This window comes from Microtus oregoni, unplaced genomic scaffold (genome assembly GCF_018167655.1).
Source record: "Microtus oregoni isolate MIOR12 unplaced genomic scaffold, Mior012 000020F_ref0000438, whole genome shotgun sequence".
Lineage (NCBI taxonomy): Eukaryota > Metazoa > Chordata > Mammalia > Rodentia > Cricetidae > Microtus > Microtus oregoni.
This window is the reverse complement of record NW_024543079.1, coordinates 40,225,203-40,249,795: the sequence shown is the minus strand read 5'-3', so window position 1 is coordinate 40,249,795 and position 24,593 is coordinate 40,225,203. Positions and strand designations below refer to the sequence as shown.

The 24,593-nt window shown below is 42.5% G+C and overlaps 1 protein-coding gene across 1 annotated transcript; it reads left to right on the top strand.

The window, feature by feature from the left end:
* The first annotated feature begins 127 nt into the window (after positions 1-127).
* LOC121460258 (AP-4 complex subunit epsilon-1-like) lies at positions 128-22,876 on the top strand. Its single transcript, XM_041670540.1, has 9 exons — positions 128-170; positions 5,118-5,150; positions 7,469-7,587; positions 8,487-8,606; positions 12,852-13,110; positions 14,533-15,054; positions 16,847-17,031; positions 18,705-18,862; positions 21,605-22,876. Exons 2-9 carry the CDS (start codon positions 5,139-5,141, stop codon positions 21,763-21,765), a joined length of 1,536 nt encoding a protein of 511 aa, XP_041526474.1. The 5' UTR covers positions 128-170; positions 5,118-5,138; the 3' UTR covers positions 21,766-22,876.
* Positions 22,877-24,593: the final 1,717 nt, after the last annotated feature.

Here is a 24,593-nt window from a genome sequence, read left to right as displayed (position 1 = left end):
AAGGCTGCCTATCTCAGCAGCACAAGCATCAGCAGAGGCGGCCGACGGGAACCCCGCCCACCAGCCTGACAACCAATCGGATCCCAGCATCCGCTCGCCCCTCTACCCCTACGTTGGAGACGCTGCGCTGCGGGAGAGCTGCTGCGGGGCGGGTGCTGAGTGCAGGAGAGGTGAGTGCTGACCCGGGAAGGGCGCGGGCACGCGTTCTTTGCGTGCTGAGGCCAGAGCCGTAGGCCAGCGTGGTCTGGAGCTACCTGGTCACCCGTTCTTCTCTGCCCGGCCCTTCTCAGGCTGGGTGGCAGCCAGCAGGAGACTCGGCCCTGGAAGACGGCCGTTACCGAGTGCAGACGGTCAGAAAAGAAAATTGCATCTCGTTCAAAAATGATATTGGCTTCCGGCCTTACGTAGACTGAAGGGTGTATCGCACGGGGTCCGCGGGACTGAGACTAAGCCGGAGGTTTACTTTGAACTCTGCCCTGGAATCTTGGGTGACGGTCTGCTTCTGGAGTGTCCTTTAATCTCTCCTAGCTGCGCTTTACGCTTCAGAAACTGAGCGGGGGGTGGGGGGGATTCAAGACTGTGTAAGGATTACATTGTAGGTTGCATGCTACCTGAAGAACTCAGAAATGAGGCTGAAGTTATCTACTACTTAAAAAAAAACTGAAGCTGGTGGTGGCACCCCCTTTAAGTCCCAGCATTCAGGAGGCAAAGACGGGCAAACTCTAGTCCTAAACCAGACTGGTCTACAGAGTGAGTTCCAGGGTTACAGGATTGTTACATAGAAAAACACTGTCTCAAAGACAAACAAACAAAAAATAAAGCGTTATGCTTATGCAGTTTTAGATGCAGATATTTTTCCATTTAACATGACATTAGATTTGGGACACATTAGGTAACCTCTTGGTGTCTCATTTGTAAGAAGTAGGGATAAGTTTAATGCTTGCTAGGTAGGATGACCATGTAAGGCAACAGGATTTTCAACATGAGATTTAATATTAGTGCTCATAATATTATACAAAGCAAACAATAGTGTACTGGAAAGTTCCTCTCATAATTAGTGAAATTTTCATAATATTGCTTCCAAGAAGTTTTTGAAATTATTGAACTAGAATACTAGAGCTTATTTTATTATAAAAGATTGTATTAGTAAATATGCAAGTACTTTTCTTACATTGTACATTCCAGAATAAGACATACTGAAGTCTAATGGTAGACAAAGTATTATCAAAGAGATTCTGAGAGCCAAAAAACTAGAAATATGAATGAGTGCTGGGTAGTGGTGGCACTGTCCTTTAATCTTAGTTCTCAGAAGGCAGATTTAGGCGGAGCTCTGTGAGTTCAGGACAGCTAGGATACGGAGAAACCCTGTCCTAAAAATAACAAAGAAAAAAGAAAAGAAAAAGAAATATGAATGACTAACAACACTTGAGCTTTTAGAACTAAGAAGCAGATTTGCTGAAACTTCCAGGACTCGGGACATACTTATTATTAATAGTCTGATGTATGTAATCCCAGACTTAACTGTATTATCATTATATTTTACTCTATAGTTCTCATAGCACAGGGCTGAGGCAGGAGGGTTGCTGAGAATTTAAGGCCAGCCTAGGCTGCAGAGTGAGTTTCATGCCAGCCTGGGCTACAAAGTAAAACCGGCCGCTCAACAAAACTCACACGCAAATCCTGATAAGACAGAGCAAAGTGGAACAAAAAGGAAATGAATTGTTGATCTTCACAGAGAAAACCCTATCTCAAAAAACCAAAGAGAGAGAGAGGGGAGTAGGGTTTTTTTTTTTCTTAATTGTAAATAGATTCTTTCCTCAGAAAGAGCTTAACATATGATATTACCAAACCTGAGCAGAGGTGTCTCAGGCTGGCTGTGTTTGATATCGCTGTGTGGCTTCACAACGTACACAGTATGTGTGGCATTTTGTCACTGTGATAGGAAGCTGATTGTCACAACCCCTACTTAACCCATCATCCACTTCCCTTCTCCCCACTTTCCTGCCAGTATCTGGCAAAATCAAGGGTAACCTACATTTTAATCTATCTCAAAACATCAAAGACCTAATCCTACAAGCAGAAGATTTAAATTTGGTCAGTTTTTTTATTCTAAGGATTATGTAAATGATCAGACATGGGCGTGTACTGTCTTTAGTACTGCCTTTAGAGAGACGTCCTGGTGTTGGGCACTTGCTGAGCATTCACGGGGCTGGTTCTCAGCGTCAGGAGGAATACTGCAGCTGGCATTACTTTCCTCTGAACGTCTGTCTCCATGGTACTTTGGGTTTCATCCCCCCCAACACACACACACTTAACTGTTTTCTAACTGTGTTTACCTGCCGGTGGCGTCAGATTTGGCCATCTTAACCTTCAGGTGACCACACTAACACTTTCCTCGGCTCCCTTCTCATACTCTGTCGACTTGGCCTTTAGTAAGGTCCCTTTTGCACCGGGTGGTGGTGGCACGCCATTCAGGAGGCAGAGGCGGGTGGATCTCTGTAAGTTCAAGGCCAACCTGGTCTACAGAGCTAGTTCCAGACAGGCTTCAGACCACAAAGAACAGATAACGTCCTGAGGAGGAGAGAGGAAGACGTTGCCAGAGACGTTCTGAGCACAGGCCCCATAGGAGTCACGTGGTCTTCCCAGGGCTTTCTTGGGGTTGCCCCAAGTAAAGGTTGGGTTTGGTTTTTTTAAGGTTTATTCATTTACTTTTATTTTTCTCGCATGGGTGTTTTGCCATCTGTCTGTATACCACAGAGGCCAGAAGAGGGCACTGGATCCCCTGGACTGGAGTTACAAGTAGTTACACCGTGTGGTGCTGGGAATGCAGGCTGTGCTCTTACCGGCTAAGGCGTCTCTCCCTCCAGCCGCAGCATTTCACGTGTCTTATCACTACACTACCCTAAGAGGGTCAAGTCCCAGGGCTGGCAGTGACTAGAGTGCCTCCCTTCTCAGCCTGCTGGAGAGACACACAGGCAGGAGACAGGGGGGGGGGGTCCTTCTCCCTGTTTTTATCGCCTCTTGGTCATCCAGCTGCCCTGGATATAGTTATATAAGTAACACATCTACCAGGTCTAAATGAACAAAATAGTTAATCTTTACAGCATTCTCCTTGCAACCCTAGTTAACCCTAAGGCTAGCCCCGGATCAGGGTGCACCATCTAAGATGCCTGGCGGAAGAAACCAGCCCCTAGTCCCCCCACCCGTCGGCTCGCTCTAGGGGTTCTGTGTCAAGAATGCACACTCAGCACGCTAGCCAAAGAGCCTGCTGAAGTTAGTGCTGCTGTTCTGTTGCTTGCCTTTTCTCTATTTCCATGTGTCTGTTTCTTCCTTCTGCCTGTGACTCCTGATCGCCCGGAAAGACTGCTGAACGGTTCTTTTACCTAGAAAACTCAGGTAGTCAGCCGAGCGGGAAAAAACGGTACACTTCACTTCTCTCTAAAAGTAAGCTAGATAAAAGGCTGTGATCTCACCAGGCGGTGATGGCACATGCCTTTAATCCTAGCACTCAGGAGGCAGAGGCAGGCGGATCTCTTCAGAGCGAGTTCCAGGACAGGCTCCAAAGCTGCACAGAAACCCTGTCTAAAAAAAAAAAAAAAAAAAAAAAAAGGCTGCGATCTCCAAGCTGGAACGTAGAGAAGTGCCTCACCCCATAAAGACATGTCCCCAGCTGTCCAGGATAGTGCACAGACCCTCTCTAGACATTTGCTGAGATGATATCCCCACAGCACACAACGCCTGTCTGCGCTCTATGAGCGATCATACAGTTCGCGAGCTTCAGGCAAGGGGCTGGAGGTTGAAACACACAAAGGACACACACACAGAGAGAAACAGAGACACAGACCTCTAGTCACTGGTAAGAAGTCCTTTATTCAATAGCACCACGGAGGCTCATATACCCAACACAGTCAGATGGGCCAACAGGTGAAAACCTTATCCTCTGATCCTCAAGGCAACACGTGCTCGTGAAGCAGAGCTGGTAAACAACTTTGACACAGCTTTCAGTAACTCAAATCAGAAGGAAAGTAAAGATCTCTAGCAGGGAAGAGCAGCTGGAGGCCAGGACTCCAAATGGTCCCAACAAGAAAGTTGGCCTCCGGCAGCTCTAGAGAAGATACCAGCCTATGTACCAATCATTCCTGGATGGCCAGAGGTGGCAATGGCACTGGGGACTGATGATGAAGAAGAGGTAGGGAAAACTGGGTCACATAGCTTAGTTGTCCTAGTCAGCTTTTCTGCAGTAATAAATCTGATCAGAAGCAGCTTGGGGGAGGAGTGGGTTTATTTGACTTACAGGTTACAGTCAGTCATCAAGGGAAGTAAGGGTAGGAACTCAGGCAGAAGTAGCCTGGAGCCCGGAACTGAAGCAGAGACTGTGGAGAAAGGCAGTTTTCCTGGCTTGCTTCCTCTGCCTTTCTCAGTTACCTTTCTTCTGCAGCCTAGGACCACCTGCACAGGGACGGCACTGCCCACAGTGGTCTGGCCCCTCATGTAGCAGTTAGCTGTATTAAGAAAATGCCCTACAGACATGGCCACAGACAGGCTCCATAGCTGACGCTCCTGCTCTAGGGCATGCTCTCCAAATTGCAACATTTCCTCCAAGAAGGAAGGGAAGGGTCACACAGCAAGCAAAATGTCCCAATGTAGGGGAAAACAGGAACTTGGAGAGATTCTTGAGGGTCCCCACCCAGCAGTTAAAAAAAAAAAAAAAGGAGAAAACGATTGCAAGGGGTGAAGACTGATCAGCCAGGCTGCAAAAAGAAATCCTTAGCTGGACTCACTGTCCACCGCAAGCCGCGAAGAGAACATCAGGCTTGTGGGTTTCAGGAGTTTACCCCTGTGCTGTTGATTACCCCAGCTCCTTTGAATAACCATCACTACACCCCTGTTGACAACCCCAATTAAAAACTTACTCGCCAAATTGGACATGGATACAGTTGTGCCTTAGGCTATCCAGGGCCCCCCTTCTGAGGTGAGCAGAGGTGGTGTATGCCTTTCACACAGCAGTTCCCTCTTCCCAGTTCCCCCTGGCAGTGTTGACATCCGAAGCTGGGAGAAAACCGTCTTCATAGAGTCTGTGCCAGCGTCCCCAGGGTCCTGAACCTCTATCTTTACAGCCACCAGCGGGAGAGACCAGGATGAATGCAGAGGTGAGTTCCACACAGAGGGCCTTAAGGGATCCTTTTGCTGCCGTGCGCCTTAGTTCTCTCATGGATTCTCCTTTTCCCTCTCAAGATTTTTCAGAAATACTCCCCGCTAGGCTACCTACTTGTTTGTGGCTGTGGGTGATGGAGGAGAAATGGTCTCCCCTGAGTTTTTATCCGTGTCCACTGTCACGATACTGTCTCTCCCTTTCAGTCCCTAGCCATGAAGTGGGGGGTTTTTATCGGCTGTGTGCTCCAGGCATGGTATGGTGCCCCCCCTCCAGACCCAAACAACAAGACCAGCTGATCAAGGATATTTCCAGTGTTCCTTATTTCACATGTTCAATATCCCTCCAAACACGCCCCCACCCAAAGAGTTTAGAAACAGCCCAAGCAGGTAAACATTTTTCCTTTATGAAGCAGGGAAGAAAAGTTAAAGTGGCTGCTTTCTGACTCAGGCAGAAACAGCAGTGACCTTGTAGGTGTCATTTTTAAGCAGAGAAGGGAGGTCTGTGTTAGATGGGCTAGGATGTGCTAGTGAAGAAGGTAGGAGTATCTGTCCCAGAGGGACAAAGGACTGCCTTTGGATGGAGAGGAGACAGATGTGGCCCGTGGGCAAATGGCACTTTATAAAGGTAAACGGGGAAGCCCCATGTTAGGATGAGGTGTTTCATTTTAATTGGACCTGTTAATTAGGTGAGCCAAAAGGGGCTTTTGAATGCTGGGTCTTGGTAGTCAGATCAGAGGGAGGAAGTGGTTAAATAAGGGAATAGACCTCTAGGTTGCTAGCTTTAGGAATATAATCTAACTGTTTTTAGCAAAGCGGAGAGAATGGGGAAGCAGGGCAAGGCCTGCCAGAGCTGCATGCTGGATTGGGTTGTTATCCCTTCAGTCACAATCAGATGCTCTGTCCAACCAAGCAGGTCTTCCTTCTCCAGTGCAGTTCACACAGTAATTACACCATTGTTGAGGACTCCAAAGTCATTGTGGCCTAAGACAGTCTTAAATGCTGGAAATCCATTTAGACCCCTGACTTAGTTATCAAGATTTACACCCCATAACCAGTGTGATTTCCAGACTTGGCTTGTGGCTGTAATGGTAAAATAAATTAATTTTTTTCATCCAAATTATTTTTTGCAACTTTTGAAAGTTAGAATATAATTGCATCATTTCTCCCCTCACTTCCCTCTTTCCATAACCCCCCCCTCATTAAATTCTTTCTCAAATGTATGGTCTCTTTTTCATTAATTAGGATTGTTACATATATATATATATATGCACATAAATAGAACTGGGCTTAATGCAGTGGCAGTAACTTTTATATTTGGATTATAATGTGTTGTTATTATGTAGTGGTGTGGGACAATGGTCTGTATTCTGTCAATTATATTTTAAATAAATGCTGATTGGCCAGTAGCCAGGCAGGAAGTATAGGCAGGACAACCAGGCAGGAAGTAAAGGCAGGTCAATAAGAACAGGTGAATTCTGGGAAGAGGAAAACTCATTTCTGCAATCTGTAACCCAACCACAGAAGAAGCAACATGTGACTGTCTTGACCAGAAAGGTACCAAGCCACGTGGCTAACATAGATAAGAATAATGGGCTAATATAAGTTATAAGAGTTAATAAGAAGCCTGAGCTAATGGGCCAATCAATTTATAGTTAATGTAGACCTCTGTGTGATTTCTTTGGGACTTAATGATTACGGGAACTGGGCAGGACAGAAAACTCAGTCAACAACGTAGCTTTTAAAATGGACTTTCCTCAGTATACCTTATTAACGTCTATCTTCTAGTAGTACACTTAGTTACTGTTTAAGGTACCAGAATATAGTGAATATGAAGGTAGCTGGAACTCAGCCATCGTAAGGACTTAACATGGGTCTTAAGTCTGGACAAAGACGTCTTCCTGTGGGCCCTTGTCTGTCAGCGTCCTGCACAGTAGCTGTTGCCTCTGAATGACCCCGTGTCTCTAGATGCTGAACCCAGGGAGGGTGGAGGCCTCATATCAGCCTGGGTGTTTGCAACAGAGAATCCCCTTGTCTGTGAAGAGGTCATAGATAGAGCCAAGTGGGCAGAACCTTCTGGTTGATGCCCAGAAGGTCTTCAACACAGAGACATGGCAGAGCCCTTTCTGCGTGTTTTGGTTCCAGGTCTCTTGTGTCTGACACCTGGTTTCTAGGGGAGTCACACCCCAGCTCTTGTTTCTCTGGGTTACCACCAGCTTTCCTTGCTTGCCAGAACCCAGCCTAGCCCTCTGGTTTGGTGTACTCCATTCAAATCCTGGACCGTTTTCACACCCGGCACTGGTCTTTGGTATTTCAGCCTGGGAAGAAATTTGGTGTGGTCGTGGTTGGTGTTGGCAGAGCCGGCTCCGTGAGAATACGGGACTTGCAGGATCCACACTCGTTAGCATTCCTGAACCTGATTGGTTTTGTGTCTAGGTAAGTCCCAGCTTGGTTTATGCTCCACGATTCATAGAAATCACAGTGGCTGGTAACACCACGGGACATGGATGTTTCTAGATCCAGGGTAAGGGAAAGCCAGCTTCTCCAGAGAACCACACACAGAGTAGTCTCTGGAGACTCTCTGGTTCGCACTGGTTGGGGAACTAGAGTCAGGGACCTACAGCTGCATGTCCAGTGAGCGATGCCCAGTAGACCCCACGTGGAGCAGTACGTGGTCTGTTTACTACAGAAGGCACAGCGTGAGGTTTGGCCTGAAAGAAGCTGTATGTGGCTTAGCCATTCTGCCATTTGGAACAGTCATCCCAGTGGATTTGCACGTTATATTCCTTATGCTATTCTCACTGCTGTTTCCAGCCCCAGTTCAAGATAAGAAAGCACAGACACAGAAAGACTCAGTAATCCTGTTGGGGTTACAATAACTGGAAAACCCAAGAATTACATTTAAGGAAAAGTGTTTGAGTCTAACACTAAGTGTTCTTTTCATGCTGGTAATTGAGCTGAACTTTTTAAATTAGTTTTTTAAAAGTTAACATGCAAATTATTAGGTCTCACTATGGCTTTTTTTAATAATTTATTTAATTTTATGCACATTGGTGTGACAGTGTCTGATTCCCTGGAACTGAGTTATAGACAGTTGTGAGCTGCCATGTGGGTGCTGGGAGTGTTTGAACCCCGGGCCCATCTGGAAAGGCAGCCAGTGCTCTTAACCACTGAGCCATCTCACCAGTCCCCCACCGTGGCATTTTTAAGCAAAAATTGTCCTAGTTGCTTCTTCCCCCTCAACTTCCCATCTCCCTGCGCTCACACTTCATGCTCCTTTCTGCTTTTATTGCACTTTTCTGTGTGGATTGAGACTGTCTGTATTTGGGAAACAGACGAGAACTTGGAAGCCTTGATGAAGTACAGCAGATTTCTTTGGAAGATGCTCTCTGCAGCCAGGAGATTGATGTCGCCTACATCTGCAGTGAGAGTTCCAGCCACGAAGACTACATAAGGTAGGTTTCTTCATACAAGTAGGCTTTGCCTTACACCTGGAAAGAGGACTGAGGAAGCTAAAACTATGCAAATGGGACTTAATGGTCAACACACAAAGTTCTGGATGTTCTGTGACCTGTTGTCAAGCTAGGTGGTGGTGGCACATTCCTTTAATCCCAAGATTCGGGAAGCAGAGGCAAGCAGATCTCTGTGAATTCCAGGCCAGCCTGGTTTACAAAGCGAGTTCTGGTACAGCCAGGGCTTGTTCTCTTATTCTGGTTGGTTGGTTGGTTTTTTGAGACAGGGTTTCTCTGTAGCTTTGGAGTCTGTCCTGAAACTAGCTTTTGTAGACCAGGCTGGTCTCAAACTCACAGAGATCCGCCTATCTCTGCCTCCCAAGTGCTAGGATTAAAGGTGTGCGCCACTACCACCCAGTTTAACCCTTTCTCAAAAATAGAGGGGAAGGGGTGAAATAAACCCTTTCCTCCCTAAGTTTCTTTTGGTCATAGTATTTATTGCAGTAATAGAAAACAAACTAGATTTTTTTTTAAAAAAAATATGTTTTGTTTGTTTGTTTTTTGGTATGAGAGCTCCATCTGCATGTATCCCTGCATGCCAGAAGGGGGCGTCAGGGCATCGGATCCCATTATAGATGGTTGTGAATTGAACTCAGAGCCCATTGAAGAACAGTCAGTCCTCTTAACCACTGAGCCAACTCTCCAGCCCAGCAAACTAAATTTTTTTTTTTTTTTTTTTTTTTTTTTTTTTGGTTTTTCGAGACAGGGTTTCTCTGTGGTTTTGGAGCCTGTCCTGGAACTAGCTCTTGTAGACCAGGCTGGTCTTGAACTCACAGAGATCCGCCTGCCTCTGCAGCAAACTAAATTTTTAACACTGATGAAGAGTCAAATGATTTCATAGCTAGAAAAGTTCTTTCTTACAGTAAAGACAAAGGTTGAGGCATAGATCATCCTTACTCTGCAGGGCACTGACCCTTGGCTGCTTGTCACACTCACACGCAGGCTCTTGTGCATTTGCAGTGTCGTGTTCTCGGATATACAGGGCACTGCGTGCTTACTTGAAGTGTTTCTGTTTCCAAAGGCAGTTTCTGCAGGCCGGCAAGCATGTCCTCGTGGAATACCCCATGACTTTGTCTTTTGCAGCGGCCCAGGAGCTATGGGAGTTGGCTGCACAGAAAGGTGACGTATTCTCTGACTCTGGTTTCTAGGGTACCATCTTTCTGCCTTCCGTGTATGCTGTCTTATCTGCATCTGCTTTGGTGCTAAGAGCTCCCCATGTCCCTCTTGCCCCCAGGCTCCAGATGCGTGAGGAAGTGTGTCAGAGGAGCTGGTAGTCTCTTTGTTCCAATGGAACAGTGGATTGGCTTCCACATGTGATAGTGCTGTTGATATTTTGGCTTGCCCAGACCGGAGTGATCGATTGTCTTATATGTATTACTATATAGTTTCTTTGCTCCATTAAGGGAGTAAGTATTAGATGGTCACTGTATGCCAGGAAACTCTTTCAAGCACATTGTATGCTTAGTTCTCATAAGAAGTTTTGGAGGCAGCGTTCTTTGTTTGCTGTTACTGTCACAGGAGACCTGAGGTTGGTGGTTCATTAAGGAAAGAGACTTTCTTAGCTCATGCCGCTGGAGACCAGAAGTCCAGAATCAAGCGGCTGTGCCCGTTTGGTATCTGAGTTTCTTGTATTCTCCACACAACAGAACTCAGAGCAGCGTGGAAAGACCCAAAGTCTTGATATTCTGTCTTCTATTTTATTCATTCTACTTTGAGGCTTCCCCCTGAATTTTCTAATTGGGTTATTACATTTTTAAATTCTGTCTTCATTTCCACTTGCATTCTCTTCTGTCTCTTGATTGAATTCAGATTTCAAATCCCTAATTGTTCTTGCCATTGTTCAGATTTATATTTGTGTTTTCTTGGTCATCACTTGGGTGTTTGTTGCTGTTCTGTTTAAATTTATTGAGTTCATTGTTTGCTTCTGTCTTTTTGTTGTTGTTGTTGTTGTTCTGGTTTTTTGTATACAGGGTTTCTCTACAGCTTTGGAGCCAGTCCTGGAACTAGCTCTTGTAGACCAGGCTGACCTTGAACTCACAGAGATCCCCCTGCCTCTGCCTCCCAAGTGCTGGGATTAAAGGCACGTGCCACCACTGCCTGGCTTGCTTCTGTCTTTTTTAAACTCCATCAGTTGTATAAGTTTGGTTGTTCTTTTTAATCTGTGTCCTGGGGCTGGAGAGATGGTTTAGCAGTCAAGAGGAATGGTTGCCCTTCCAAAGGACCTAGGTTCAATTCCTAGAACCTGTCTAGCAGCTCATAACTGTCCCTAACTCCAGCCCCAGGACTTCTGGTGTCCTCTTCTGGCCTCCACACGTGTAGTGCACAGATATAACATACATGCACTCAAAACACCCATACACACAAAGTAAAAATTAGGTTTAAAAATTTAGCTCAGTGTCTTGGGATTCATTTAAGTAATACTCAATGGAGAACCCTCTATAGAGCTGCTGGGTTTTGAGAGGAGGACATACTGTCTTAGCACTTCAAGTTGTGTTTTTCCAATGAGATCTAGGCACGTGTACTTCTTGATGGTGTATCTAATACAAGCTCCTAGGCTGCCTCTGTTGAATAGAAGTGTGTTTTATGTCAGGTCTGAGGAGTTATTTAATATCTTCAGGTTCAGTTTGGGTTTGCATGGCTATCAGGGCTTACTGAATACCAGCCTCAGCGCTCCCTCAGGGCTCAGAACAGGACGTCTATAGCAAACTGGCTTAAATAGGGGGGTCTGAGGGGCTGAACAGATTGACTCAAGCATACTCTTCCTCCGCATGTTTCTTTATTCTCTGGGCGAAAAAGAAGGGGTATTCCCCCACAAGGCTTTCAGTTTACATACACATACAGACATAGTTAGCAATTCCATAGGCAATGACAGTGATACCAAACATGCATTTCACGGGGTCACTCAAACGTAAATCTGATAAGGAGGTGCTCTTATTCCTAAAAATGTCCCCGCGCAGGCTGGCAGAGCCCGCCATGAGAAAAGCGGCTACAGTTTCCCACCAGCGGGAGGGACGGCTGCGGCGGGTAACAGACACATAGACACAAAAGATAGGCATAAAGGTAACATATTTATTACAGGAAAGAGGGAGAGAGAAAAGGAGAAAAGAGAGGAGGCAAAGCCGTGTGTACACCGGGAGAGAAAACGAGAGAGAGAGAGAGAGAGAGAGAGAGAGAGATGGCGGGCGGAGGTCAGAGGTAAAAAAGGAGTGGGCGTGGCTAGGGCAGGGACCGAAAGAATAACAGGTGCCTTATATCTTAGAGGGGGAGCCATGGCTGGGAAGCTCCCCAGTGGATAAATGGGACTTCAGATCAGTGCAGAATTCTAAGAGGTTTCAGGCCCTAACTACATTTTCTTTTTTTTTTTTTGTTTTGTTTTTTTTGTTTTTTGTTTTTTTTTTGCTTTTTTCGAGACAGGGTTTCTCTGTGGTTTTGGAGCCTGTCCTGGAACTAGCTCTTGTAGACCAGGCTGGTCTCGAACTCACAGAGATCCGCCTGCCTCTGCCTCCCGAGTGCTGGGATTAAAGGCGTGCGCCACCATCGCCCGGCTTGGTCTGAGATTTTTAACCAGATCTAGAGTTCTGGGGCTTTAAATTATTGTACTTGAGGGAAGGGGGAAATTGGTTCTAATAAAAATAAATTTTAAAAATCTAGGATTCCAGGTGGTGGTAGCTCATGCCTTTAATCCGAGCACTCGGGAGGCAGAGACAGGATCTCTGTGAGTTTGAGCCTGGTCTACAAAGCGAGTTTCAGGATAGGCTTCAAAGCTTCAGAGAATCCCTGTCTTTTTGTTGGCCTCGAACTCACAGAGATCCTTTCCTCTGCAAGAATCCCTGTCTTGAAAACCAAAAAAAATCTAGGTTTCCTTCTCACCTATAAAATTAACATAAAAGCTGTTTTTTAAAAGATCATAGCAGAAGCCGGGCGATGGTGGCGCACGCCTTTAATCCCAGCACTCGGGAGGCAGAGGCAGGCGGATCTCTGTGAGTTCGAGACCAGCCTGATCTACAGAGCTAGTTCCAGGACAGGCTCCAAAGCCACAGAGAAACCCTGTCTCGAAAAACAATAAATAAATAAATAAATAAATAAATAAATAAATGATCATAGCATATGTGTTTTGGGGAAAAAAATGTATCAAGGATTTACCTAGTCAGCAATTATTTAAATTGACTGTTTGCTTAATCTCCTTAGGACAAGTAGCTTGAAGCTGGAAGGTATAAAGAAATTATGGGGCAAAGAGGGCTATCTCCCCAAAAAGGAGAGCGCAACTGGTGATAAAATGGAAGTGTCGCATGCTCCTGGGGAGAGTACAACAATGGAGAATGTCAGCCAGGCCACAGCCAGAAAGGACCAAGCTCAAGGCCTCACCCAATCTACAGAGGAGAAAGAAAAGCAGTTGTTGGCATCCTCACTGTTTGTTGGGCTTGAACCAGAAAATACAATCAATTTGGTAAGTTGTCTGTTACATTCCTGTAAGGATCTCTGCTCTCTGCTGGTAGCAAAAACTGGATTTCATCTGTACATGGTGTGAGGGAAATGCCTCCTACAGCTCTCACAGCCGTCATCTCTCAGATCTAGAGCTCAGTGACATAGTTTTGGTTTTTTAATTTTATTTATTTATTTATTATGTATACAGTATTCTGCAGGTATGTATGCCTGCAGGTCAGTAGAGAGCACCAGATCTCATTATAGATGGTTGTGAGCCATCACGTGGTTGCTGGGAATTGAACTCAGGACTTCTGGAAGCTGAGCCATCTCTCTAGCCCCAGTGACATAGTTTTTATACCACTGAGGTGACGGCATCCAATCCCCTTGAGTAAGTTATTCTCTGAAGTCTAGTCTGCTCACACAGTCCAGGGTCCACATAAATTATCAGGAATGACCAGGGTGAATGACAGAATTCTCTGAGGGCAAGGGGAGTGATTGGAGATTGTCAGTAATAGTGGTCTGTCTGTGGGCTCTGCTTGCATAGACCTGATCAGACTGTTCTTCACTTAGGTTAGTGGTGGCAAATTCTATGGAATGGTTTTCTTCTGTATTTTCTGGTCAGCCTCTGATTTTTGTTATTGAGGTAAAACCAATTTTTCTTCTTTGCTTACTAACAAAGATCATGAAATCAAATTATTATAGATTATTAAAATACAGTTTGGGTCCCCTTTGTAGTCAGGGTAACTTAGGAGTCTATAATACAGCTCTGGAAACAAAAACAAATCTAGGTTGTCCAATTTTATAATGTAAAGAATACCAAACAACATTTTTTAAAACTACTACAACTGAGTTCTGACCTTATTTTATTTCCTTTTCTAAGTTTATGGTATGTATGTATGTATGTGTGTATGTATTTATTTATTTATTTATTTTTTGTTTTTTGAGACAGGGTTTCTCTGTGGCTTTGGAGCCTGTCCTAGAACTAGCTCTGTAGACCAGGCTGGTCTCGAACTCACAGAGATCTGCCTGCCTCTGCCTCCCGAGTGCTGGGATTAAAGGCGTGCGCCACCATCGCCCGGCAAGTTTATAGTGTTTAAAAGTTTTTGTTTTTGTTTTTTCAAGACAGGGTTTCTCTGTGTGACTACCCTGGCTGTCTCTGTAGACCAGGCTAGCCTCGAACTCAGAGATCTGCGTGCCTTTGCCTCCCTAGTACTGGGATTAAATGCAAGCACCATCATGCCTGGCAGTTTATGTTTTTTAAGTTAGAAGTGAAATTTAGCTGATACCTTTAAGAATTTTAGGGTTTTACATTTTATTTATCTGAGTTTTGCCAATCTTTGCTTTACAGATTCTTAGTGTTGATATATTGTTCATTTGAGATTATAGAAGATATTTAAAGCTCATGATTAGTAAAATAGTTTCTTCTTATATTTTATTATTGCAGTTGGGAAAAGCAGACCTCGTGTCTCACAAGTTCAGGAGGAAATCAAAATTCAAGGTCTCCCAAAATGACAAGATACCCAGTGCTCATAACCCTGCCTCCTCCACCCTCAGCTCTGTATCAGCTGTGGCCCGTGGGGATGATGACTGTCTGAGTGCTTTGAATAGAGGGGACACTGAACTCAGTGCAGAGCTCTTGGGTTCTGGGTCTTCGTCAGAGCTGTCCTCAGTTGAAAAACTGTCAAGTGTCAGCTCGCCTGCGCCTTCTTTGTTTGCTGATGACAACATGGAAGTTTTCCAGCCCTCTTCATCCTCCACAGCTTCAGCTGCAGCCTCTCTGTTAGAAGAAACTCCAGAGCGTGGGCATTCAAGCCTCATGGAAATCTGTAGTAATGACACGGTGTCAGTGTCTTCTTACAAAATTTGGAAGGATGATTGTTTATTGGTGGTCTGGGCAGTCACTAGTAAGACTGATTCAGAGGTGACAAATGCTAAGTTAGAAATTTTTCCTGTGGAAAACTTCAAGGTAAGACAATGCTAATTTATCTTTTCTCCCTTAAGTAAATGACACTTACTTAGTGTTTCTGCCTTTGCCTCCGGCACCTTATGAATTTGTTCCACATTCTTTCTTCCTTAAATCAGGGCTCAGGATACACTAACTACTCTAAAGAAACAAAGGAAGCCCAGTAGTGCTGTGTTTGAGAGGCCATAGATGTGTAAAGTGAGTCTCTGTGGAGCATAGTGAGGAATGCACCTTTAAATCCAGCACTCAGGAACAGAGGAAGGATCCTGTGAGTTCCTGGACAGCCAGAGCTAAAAAGTGAGACCTTGTCTCAAAACCCAAAAAACAAACAAAAAAGGAATATAGGCTTCTTTTTTTTTTCTGGTTTTTTTGAGACAGGGTTTCTCTGTAGCTTTGGTGCCTGTCCTGGAACTAGCTCTTGTAGACCAGGCTGGCCTCGAACTCACAGAGATCCGCCTGCCTTTGCCTCCCGAGTGCTGGGATTAAAGGCGTGCGCCACCACCGCCCTGCGAATATAGGCTTCTTATACTACTTTGGTTTTTAACCTTGCTACTGTGCCTTACTTGCCATGTTACATGGTCAGTTTCTTAAATGTTTTTGCCTGTTTCTTCCTGTTGAAAGCAAGGATATTAACGTTATGTTCCTGTAAAGAATTGACTAGTTGCCTGGGCAGTGGTGGCACACATCTTTAATCCCAACACTTGGGAGGCAGAGACAGGCGGAACTCTGTGAATTCAAGACCAGCCTGGTTACAGAGCTGGTTCCAGGACAGGCTCCAGAGCCACAAAGAGAAGAAATCCTGTCTTGAAAAACCAAAAAAAAAAAAAAAAAAAAACAGAATTGGCTAGTTGATATCTGTAAAATGCTTTTAACATTAAATGCATATCCTTTGTTCTTTGTGTTTCCTGATTTTATTCTATGATCTCTACTCATGTGTTCCCTAAGGGCTACATTTGCTCTTGCCATATTCACTGAAATTAACTTTTCAGATTATTTAACAGAACCAAATAGAGCATTAAAAAAATATTAAGGGGTAAACATTTCTCCATGTGATTTTTTTTATTCTATGCTCGGTACTTGGGCATCATTCTCTTCCATAGCCCCGAAAGGGAGCTATGGCAACTTCTCAAAGTTCCTTTGTCTGCATTGTTGTAAGTGTTCTCGGCACAGTTATGACATTTGACAGGTATGTGTCAGAAGGATAACCACTTCTTTCTGTGAGCTACATACAGTTTGTTGAATGAATTATTGTATGGTCCATTGCCCAGGGCAAGAATTCTTGAATACATATTAAAAAACAAAGAAATGTGTCTGATTCTACCAGTACAGCTTGAGTGGGGATGGAGAGAGAGAATGGAAGGCAGCTGTAGGATTGTTATAGATCTTCTAGGTTAAGAGTCTAGTGGTAGCCGAGCAGTGGTGGTGCATGCCTTTAATCCCAGCACTCAGGAGGCAGAAGCAGGAGGATCTCTGTGAATTTGCGGATAGTCTGGTCAGTTCCAGGACAGTGGGGGGGGGGTGCTGCACTCAGAAACCCTGTCTCAAAAAAAAAAGGGAGGAGCTATGGAAGAATGCTTGCTTAGTGCACAGACACTGCTTCCCGAGTGCTGGGATTAAAGGCATGCGCCACCACAGCCTGGCTGTTTAGTGAATATTTGTATGTTGTTTCCATAATGTCATTTGTTAATTTCCCACATTAGTGTACTTTATTACTTTATCACTTAAATAGAAGTTTGCTATCCGTATAACATTATAATGATGCTTTCCTCGGTATTTTTATTACTTTAATTTACAGATCATTGAGCAACCTGGATGCTGTTTGCCTGGGATGGAAAGCTCCACATCTTTTCAGTATGGTGTGCAGATGGAAAGCCCTTCTGTAGAGGGGACTCTCTGTGGTGTTATAAATTACCAGATGATGGATGCACATTCTCTTCAGTTGGAATTTTCCATGAACTTATCATTATTAGATTTTATTAGGTAAATATCTTCTGGCATGTTTAAGTTATTCAACCATTATACCCTATCCCCCTTTTTTCTTTCTAACTAGAGACACTATGTTAGCTATTAGGAAATATAAGAATTAAATTATTAGGGGCTGGAGAGATGACTCAGCATCTAAGAGCACTGACTGCTCTTCCAGAGGTCCTGAGTTCAATTTCTTTCACCCACATGGTGTCTTACAACCATCCGTAATGAGATCTGGTGCCCTCTTTTAGCCTGCAGGGATACATGCAGACAGAATGCTGTGTACATAATAAACTCTTTAAAATAAAGAATAAGTATTATACAGACTTGGGTACAGAGATGACTCATTGACTTCCAAGGCTTCCAGAGGACTAGAGTTGGGTTCCTAGCACCTGCACCAGTGGCTTACAACTGCTTGTAACTCCAGCTTCAGAGGATCCGACACCACATCACTCCGGCGTCTGTGGAGTTCTTGCATACACACGCACATGCTCACACACAAACATGTACTATATACACATAAATAATATTTTTAAAACCTAGGGAGGTTGTTTGTTTGGTTTGGTTTTTGGAGACAGGGTTTCTTTGTGTAGCTCTGGCAGTCCTGGAACTCACTTTGTAGAGCAGGCTGTCTTTGAACTCACAGAGATCCAACTGCCTCTGCCTCCCTAGTGCTGGGATTAAAGGCGTGCGCCACCAATGTCCAGTTTAAAAACCTTGTATTCTTATAAATCAGGCATGGTGGTTCATGCTTATAATCCCAGCAGTTAGGAAGCTGAGGCGGGAGGATTGCCACCTGCTTAAGCATAGTGAGTTCTAGGCCAGCCTGGGCCACAATTTAAGTCTCAGCCCCTTTCCACCCTTATTTCATAATTTGAAGAAGCATAATATATATATATAAAACACAGTTTAGTACATAATAAATTCTGTATCTTTAAATGTAGGGTTTTTATACAATCAATATGTACTTAACACAGAAATTCAAATGTTATAAGAATATAAATAGAATATAAAAGTTAGCTGGGTGGTGGTGGCACACACCTGTAATCCCAGCACTCCCGAGTCAGAGGCAAGCCTGGTCTACAAGAACTAGTTCTAGAACAGGCTCCAAAAAACAAAAATAAATAAGTAAATAAAATAGAGACTATAAAAGTTGTCTATAACTCATCCCCTAAATGTTTTTTGCATTCATAGAATTATTTCAATGTGTGTGTGTGTGTGTGTGTGTGTGTGTGTGTGTGTTGACAGAGTCTTAAGTTCTTTGGCTAATTTATTTAAAGTTCTTTATATTTATTATCTTGTATATGACTTTGGCAGAAATTTCATTATTCCCCAAATCCAAAGTGTGTGTGTGTGTGTGTGTGTATGATAGAATAGTTTATATTTGAGAATTTGTGAAGTTGTTTGGTGAAATCCTGTTGGAGGGATTAATATCTAAAAAGAGACAAAATTGAATGAATTCTTGAAAGGAAAAGTTCAATTTAGTATCTTCTGCTATAGTAACTTCATCAGGTTGGAAGATAATACTCAGTATTCTAATCATACCTGCTCTAAAAGCACAAAGCTCTTGGAACTCAAATTTATCATGACTATATTTAATTTCCATGAGTCATATAGAATGTGTTTGTTCAGCATTGTTGTGTTCTTAACAACATAAACTAATTTTTTATTAAAATTATTTTCAGGCCATTAAAGATCTCAACTGAAGACTTTGGCAAACTCTGGTTGGCCTTAGCAAATGATGTGAAGCAAACTATAAAAATATCAGAGCCTCAAGTTGCCTTGGCTTCTGTCCTAACAGAACTGCAGCAGAAGCTGGGACTTCATGTCATTGACGTCGTAGGTGTGTAGAATTACAAAAGGCAGCCCCATGTGAATATGGATTTTCTTTCAGGTGTCATGCTTCTTAGAGCTATGCTTCTTATCACATGTATCTTTAAGACAAGTGTCTTAAAGTGTCCAGACTGTATTAAAGAATATTTGATTTAAAAAATTACGGTGTATAATTAACTATCACTTAGCTTCTGTTTTTCTTTTTAACACTTTAAACATTTCTCCATTTGTGTGGAGTAGGCCTCAAATCCAACCAGAAAGTGGTTGATGACTCTCAAAATAGTTATGTCTCTGTTGGATCAGACAGCACCTCTAGCCTGGAAGATCAATATTGTCATAAGCAGTGTCAACACCAGGTGAGACCATGGACACCTTTTCTCCCCAGCATCCTGCTGGGCCAAAAGAGGCCCATTGGTTGCTAACCACCGGGGAGGAAGCTTCCAGAGCAGCTTCAGCCTTGTCAGTGTGTGACATCCAAAGGGTGTTGTGTCTTCAGTAATAGTCTTGCTGCCTAGTTACAGTGAGTCATAAGAAGCAATGTTACCAACCTCCATTGCTTTGGGGGCCTCTGGAGCCTCCTGGTCTGCAGCTGCTGTGCTAATAATATTCTACTCCTGCAGCTGGGTTTAGAACCATGTGGTGTCTAGCAATAGAATTCTCTATCTTTGCAGGATACCTCTGTTCCAGGTTTTAAGAAAATTATCATGTCAGGCATGGTGGTGCACTCCTTTAATCCCAGTGTGGGGAGGGGGCGTAGTCCAGCCTGGTCTACAGTGCTGGTTTCAGGACAGCCAGCATGCTCACACAGAAAGGAGGGAAAGAAGAGAGAGAGAGAAAAAGGAAAATTGTATCTTTTAGTTTGCCTATAAAGCAGTAGGTTTCAATGTGGTCTTTTCCTTGTAACATTAATTTTGGTTAACCTTAGTCATTCTGACTGGGGTAAGATAAAACCTGAAAGTAGTTTTAATTGACGACTAAAGATACTGAACTTTTATATATACATATGTATTTCTCAGCCATATGTATTTCTTTTTATGAGGACTCCATTTAGTTCTGTGTTCCAATTTTTAATTGGTTTGTCTTGATCCATTTTGTTTTGTTTTTTGTGTATTCTAGAAAGCAGCAGTGTCCAGATAGGATTTTTTTTAACCTATTCTATAGACTGCCTCTTCACTCGATTGATGATGTTCTTTGCTGTAAAGAAGCTTTTAACTTTTTTTTTTAATGATTTGATAAAGTTTTTATAGTAACAGAACAAAGAAAGTCATAAATCAAGGCACTTTTCAAATACATTGGTGAAAGTGGTAGGTAGGTCTGTTTCAGCAAAACAGGGAAAACTCTGCTGTAGGCCTCAGCTAAGAATCTGACAGCATTCGTAGTCCTTTGTCTGCTTGGAAACCAAGGGGATTTTTGGACATGTCTAATGGTCACAAAGATGTCAGGCCACATACAGAAGACGGTATTAAATAGCTATTAAAGGTGATGCAGCTACACCAGGGTAATTTGTCTGTGAACTTGAAACCTTCCAACCTCTTCACATGTTGATCAACAACCTCTTTTATGTGGTCCTTTTGGTCAGTTTCTGTTCTTAATGCCTGTGCTACCGAGATCCTATTCAGAAAATCCTTTTGTGTTCTTATGTGTTCAAGTGTATTTCCTACTTTCTTTGTCACAGTAAGGGTATCAGATCTTAAGTTGAAATCTTTGATGCAATTAGAGTTGAGTTTTATTCAAGATTGTAGTAAGGATCTGATTTCATTCTTTTTTTTTTTGGTTTTTCGAGACAGGGTTTCTCTGTGGTTTTGGAGCCTGTCCTGGAACTAGCTCTTGTAGACCAGGCTGGTTTCATTCTTTTACTTGTAGCTGCCATTGAGACCAGCACCACCTGTTAGCCATACTGTGTATTCTCCAGTGTGTATTTTTGGCTTATTTCTGGGGCCTCGACTTCATTGTATTGTGTGTGTCAGTTTTTATGGCAGTACAGTGTCGTTGGTGAGAGTAGAGTATTGAAGTCACTGTGTTGGGTTTCATCTGTGGTTATAGATTTAGTAGTAGTTCTTTTATCAAATGTGTTGCACCTGCATTGGGTAAATTTATGTTTAGACTTGTGATGTCCATTTGATGGGTTGTTCCTTTAATGGGTATAAAGTGACCATATCATTTCTGACTAGTTATTATGCTATTAGTATATATTACACTGTATACGTTATAGTGTACTACTATTTGGTGATATATATATATATAATTTTATATATAATTATATATTATTATATACTATTAGCCTGTTACCAAGCACTTGGGGCATTTCCATTTTTTGTCGGATATGAACAATGCTGCTGTGGATATAAATGTTGAAATACCTGTTGATATTCTTTCCCTCAGTTCTTCTGATCATATACGTAAAGTGGAATTGTTGAATCATACGTTGTTGTTTTTTTGGGTAAATTACTAGATCATTTATATAACAAACATATATCTTTTTACATTAGTAAGCAAGAGTTTATATCTGTCCACATCTTCAGCAATACTTCTGCTTTTAGCATACATATATATATATATATATATATATATATATATATATATGTCTTCCAAACAAGCATGAAATGCTATCTCACAATTTTGATTGGTAGTTCTCTGGTGATTAATGACAAACATCTTTACATGTGCTTATGGCCCGTTTGTAGATATTCTTAGAGGAATGTCTGTTGAAGCCTATTTTATTAAATAATTTTCCCTTCTTGTTCTGTCACAGGCAATGAAGGGCTGTTGGCATGTAAGCTGCTCCCATCCACCCCGTGTGTTCTGCACTGCCGAGTGCATGCTGATGCGGTGGCGCTGTGGTTCCGGTCCTCCTGCTCTGCTCTTCCAGACTATTTATCGTGTCACTGTCAGAAGGTGATAGAGACATCCTAGCAATGCTCCGTTCAGTTTACTTTGTCACATAAATGGTTTACATTTATAAACTTACCAAAGTACAAAGAACTCATGGTACTTCTGATGGAAATGGGGATTATTGTAAGGTTCGGTTTATGCGTTTTCTTCTTGATTTCTGATAAGGATAATCCCCAAGAAACTGTGTCACTAATTTTTTTACTCAGGATTGTACAGTATGTTTGGGTTTCCCCAAATGACCTAAGCTAATGTTATAAAATGTAATGATTTATATATCACTTAATGTGAAGGAACTGAAAATATTTATTTTGTTATAAGTGTTTTGTAACAGGTTTATTCTAGCATTAACTGATTTCTAATAAAGCCAAGACTCAGTTCTCCTCTTTGATGCAGGGACACATGAGATTGGCTTTGGAATGTGGTGTTTGTTGTGGGAAAAGGTGTGCTCTCGGTTCTGTTTTACTAGGTCAGTGTTAAACTCAGACGGCCTAGCACATGCTAACGGTTGTAGGAAATTTGTGAGCATGCTGGGTATTGGGCAGATCCAATCTGCGTTTTGGGGTTTTTTTACTTTTTAACATGTTATACTTAATTTTAAGTAATTTGGCCATAAAGTACATCTGTTTGCTATTAGATCCATTTGGCAATTAAATTCTGTGACCATACTCTAAATGGTCAATTAATTTTTCATGGCTCTTAAAACTACTAGTATTCAGTGGATGTAGATGCAGTAGTAACCATGTAAATATATTGTTTTCATGTTGTATTTGTGCAAATAAGGCCTCTGTTAATAAAAGAAGATGTTGTGCCTCATATGTATGATGGGCCAAAATCCTGAGATTGTATATTAACTGAAATAGTATTTTATAAAAACTTATGGTGCTGTGGAAAATATTTATTTTACCATTTCTGGTACTTCATCATTGAAACTATTCAGGTAATACAACCTTTAAGTCGTTACTATTCTAGCTCGCAGGACTGGCTGTCACCCAGGTCAGGCACTCTGGGTTTAGGTTATCTCAATATTTGCTAATCCAGATGCTAATGAGCCAGTAGATCTCAGTCATCTGTAGTTAGAGCAAAAGAAATATAGTATTTTTTTAAATTAATTTTTAGGTTATTCATTTTAAAATGTAACATTTTGTTAATTTCTCTTTTAAAAACATATAGTTAGCTGAGTGGTGGTGGCATATACTTTAAATCCCAGCACTCCAGAGACAGAGGCAGTAGGAGTTCTGTGAGTTCAAGACCAGCCTGGTCTACAGAGCAAGTTCCAGGACAGCCAAAGCTACACAGAGAAACCCTGTCTCAAACCCGCCCCCAAGAAACTCACAAAAATTAAATAAATAAACAAGTAAATAAAAACCTGCAGTTAAACCTTGCTAAAAGAGCAATAGGTGACTAGAATTTCCTGTGTGTCAGGTTTCTCCCTTTGAGTAGAAAACCAGGCACGTTATTAGCCTCAGCACTTTGATGATAAAGGCACTCCAGAAGGCCAGCTTCGCATTGTCCTCCAGCTCCTCAGCCTCAGTCTCACGGTGGGGTGGCAGAGCAGACAGCGTTGGTACAGGAGACTCTCCTTAGCGTATGCTTTCAGGTATTTATGTGCTACCTGAGGTGGATCAGTTGGGGAGGGTGGGGTACAGTATCTAAACTCACAGGGAGAGCAGTTCCAAGAGATCATAGTTTTGTTTGTTTTCTACTACTTTGTTACAAGGTATGCTCATGAGAGCAGCAGTAATTGTCATGAACATGCTTGACCTAAGAAACCGCTTAATAGTGCATGTGTGATGGTGGGTTTGGGGTTCAGGGACAATTTCAGATCTGCCAAAGGGAACAAAGTGTCGCTTTTGTTCTTTCTGAACCCACTAAGTAAAATGTAAGGTAACAGGGTTTCTACTGAAATGTTTAATATGATGTTTACAACGTTTATGAATTTGAAAACTAATGATTATAATAGAAAAGAGTACATATTTAAAAACCTTGGGCCAGTATATATTCTGTCTAAACTCATTGAAGTATGTTCTGAATCAGGCATCATCAACCTTTTTGCATTGTAGGAGATATGATCATAAAGTAGGGAGAATTTTAGATCTAGTTTCTTTATAATCACAATTCAGCCAATAAAGGTAATACTTGAGAAGAAGGGCTGTGTGCTTCATGCTAGGATGGATTGGCAGCAGGCATGAGGCTGGGACACAAAGGAAGACAGGAAAAGCATTGAGAGTCATCCCCAGAAGGTCAGCAGAAAAGCTGCGTGGGTGTGAGAGGACCCTGTGTTGGTCCTGCCAGAGAAACCGGAGGAGAAGCTGAGCGGTTAATAAGAGCTCGTGTGCCAAGCTTGCCAGGCGCTACATTTGCTCTGCAGGTGAGTGCTAACAAAATTCTCCTAAAATCCTCCAGGTCGATTGTGTGAAACTGCAGTATTTTAATTTCATTTTACTGTTCTTTTATTTTCTGTGGATAACCATGGTCTTCGTCGCATGGTAAGCCACTAGAAGTGCACTGAATCTGTTCATGTGTCTTTAAGCTGTTTCCTTGCAGAATTTTAGGGCAGAACAATGCAAGTGAATAGCAACTTAATATGCATTTTTTTTACTTTGTTTTGGCATTGAACTCTGTAATTTTAAAAACTTCAATTGAATGTATAATAAAAATATATCTATGCTTTTCTGGGTATATATCTTCTTTATAATTTAAGTAGATGAAAATTATTTAATCAGTATATCTATCTATATATATTCCTAAATACATAAAACCAATTTGCTCAGTCTGTATCATGTTACTTGTATTTATGTTCTTGCATGTGTGTTGTATGTACATGTTTGTGTGGCTGTGTGCATACAATC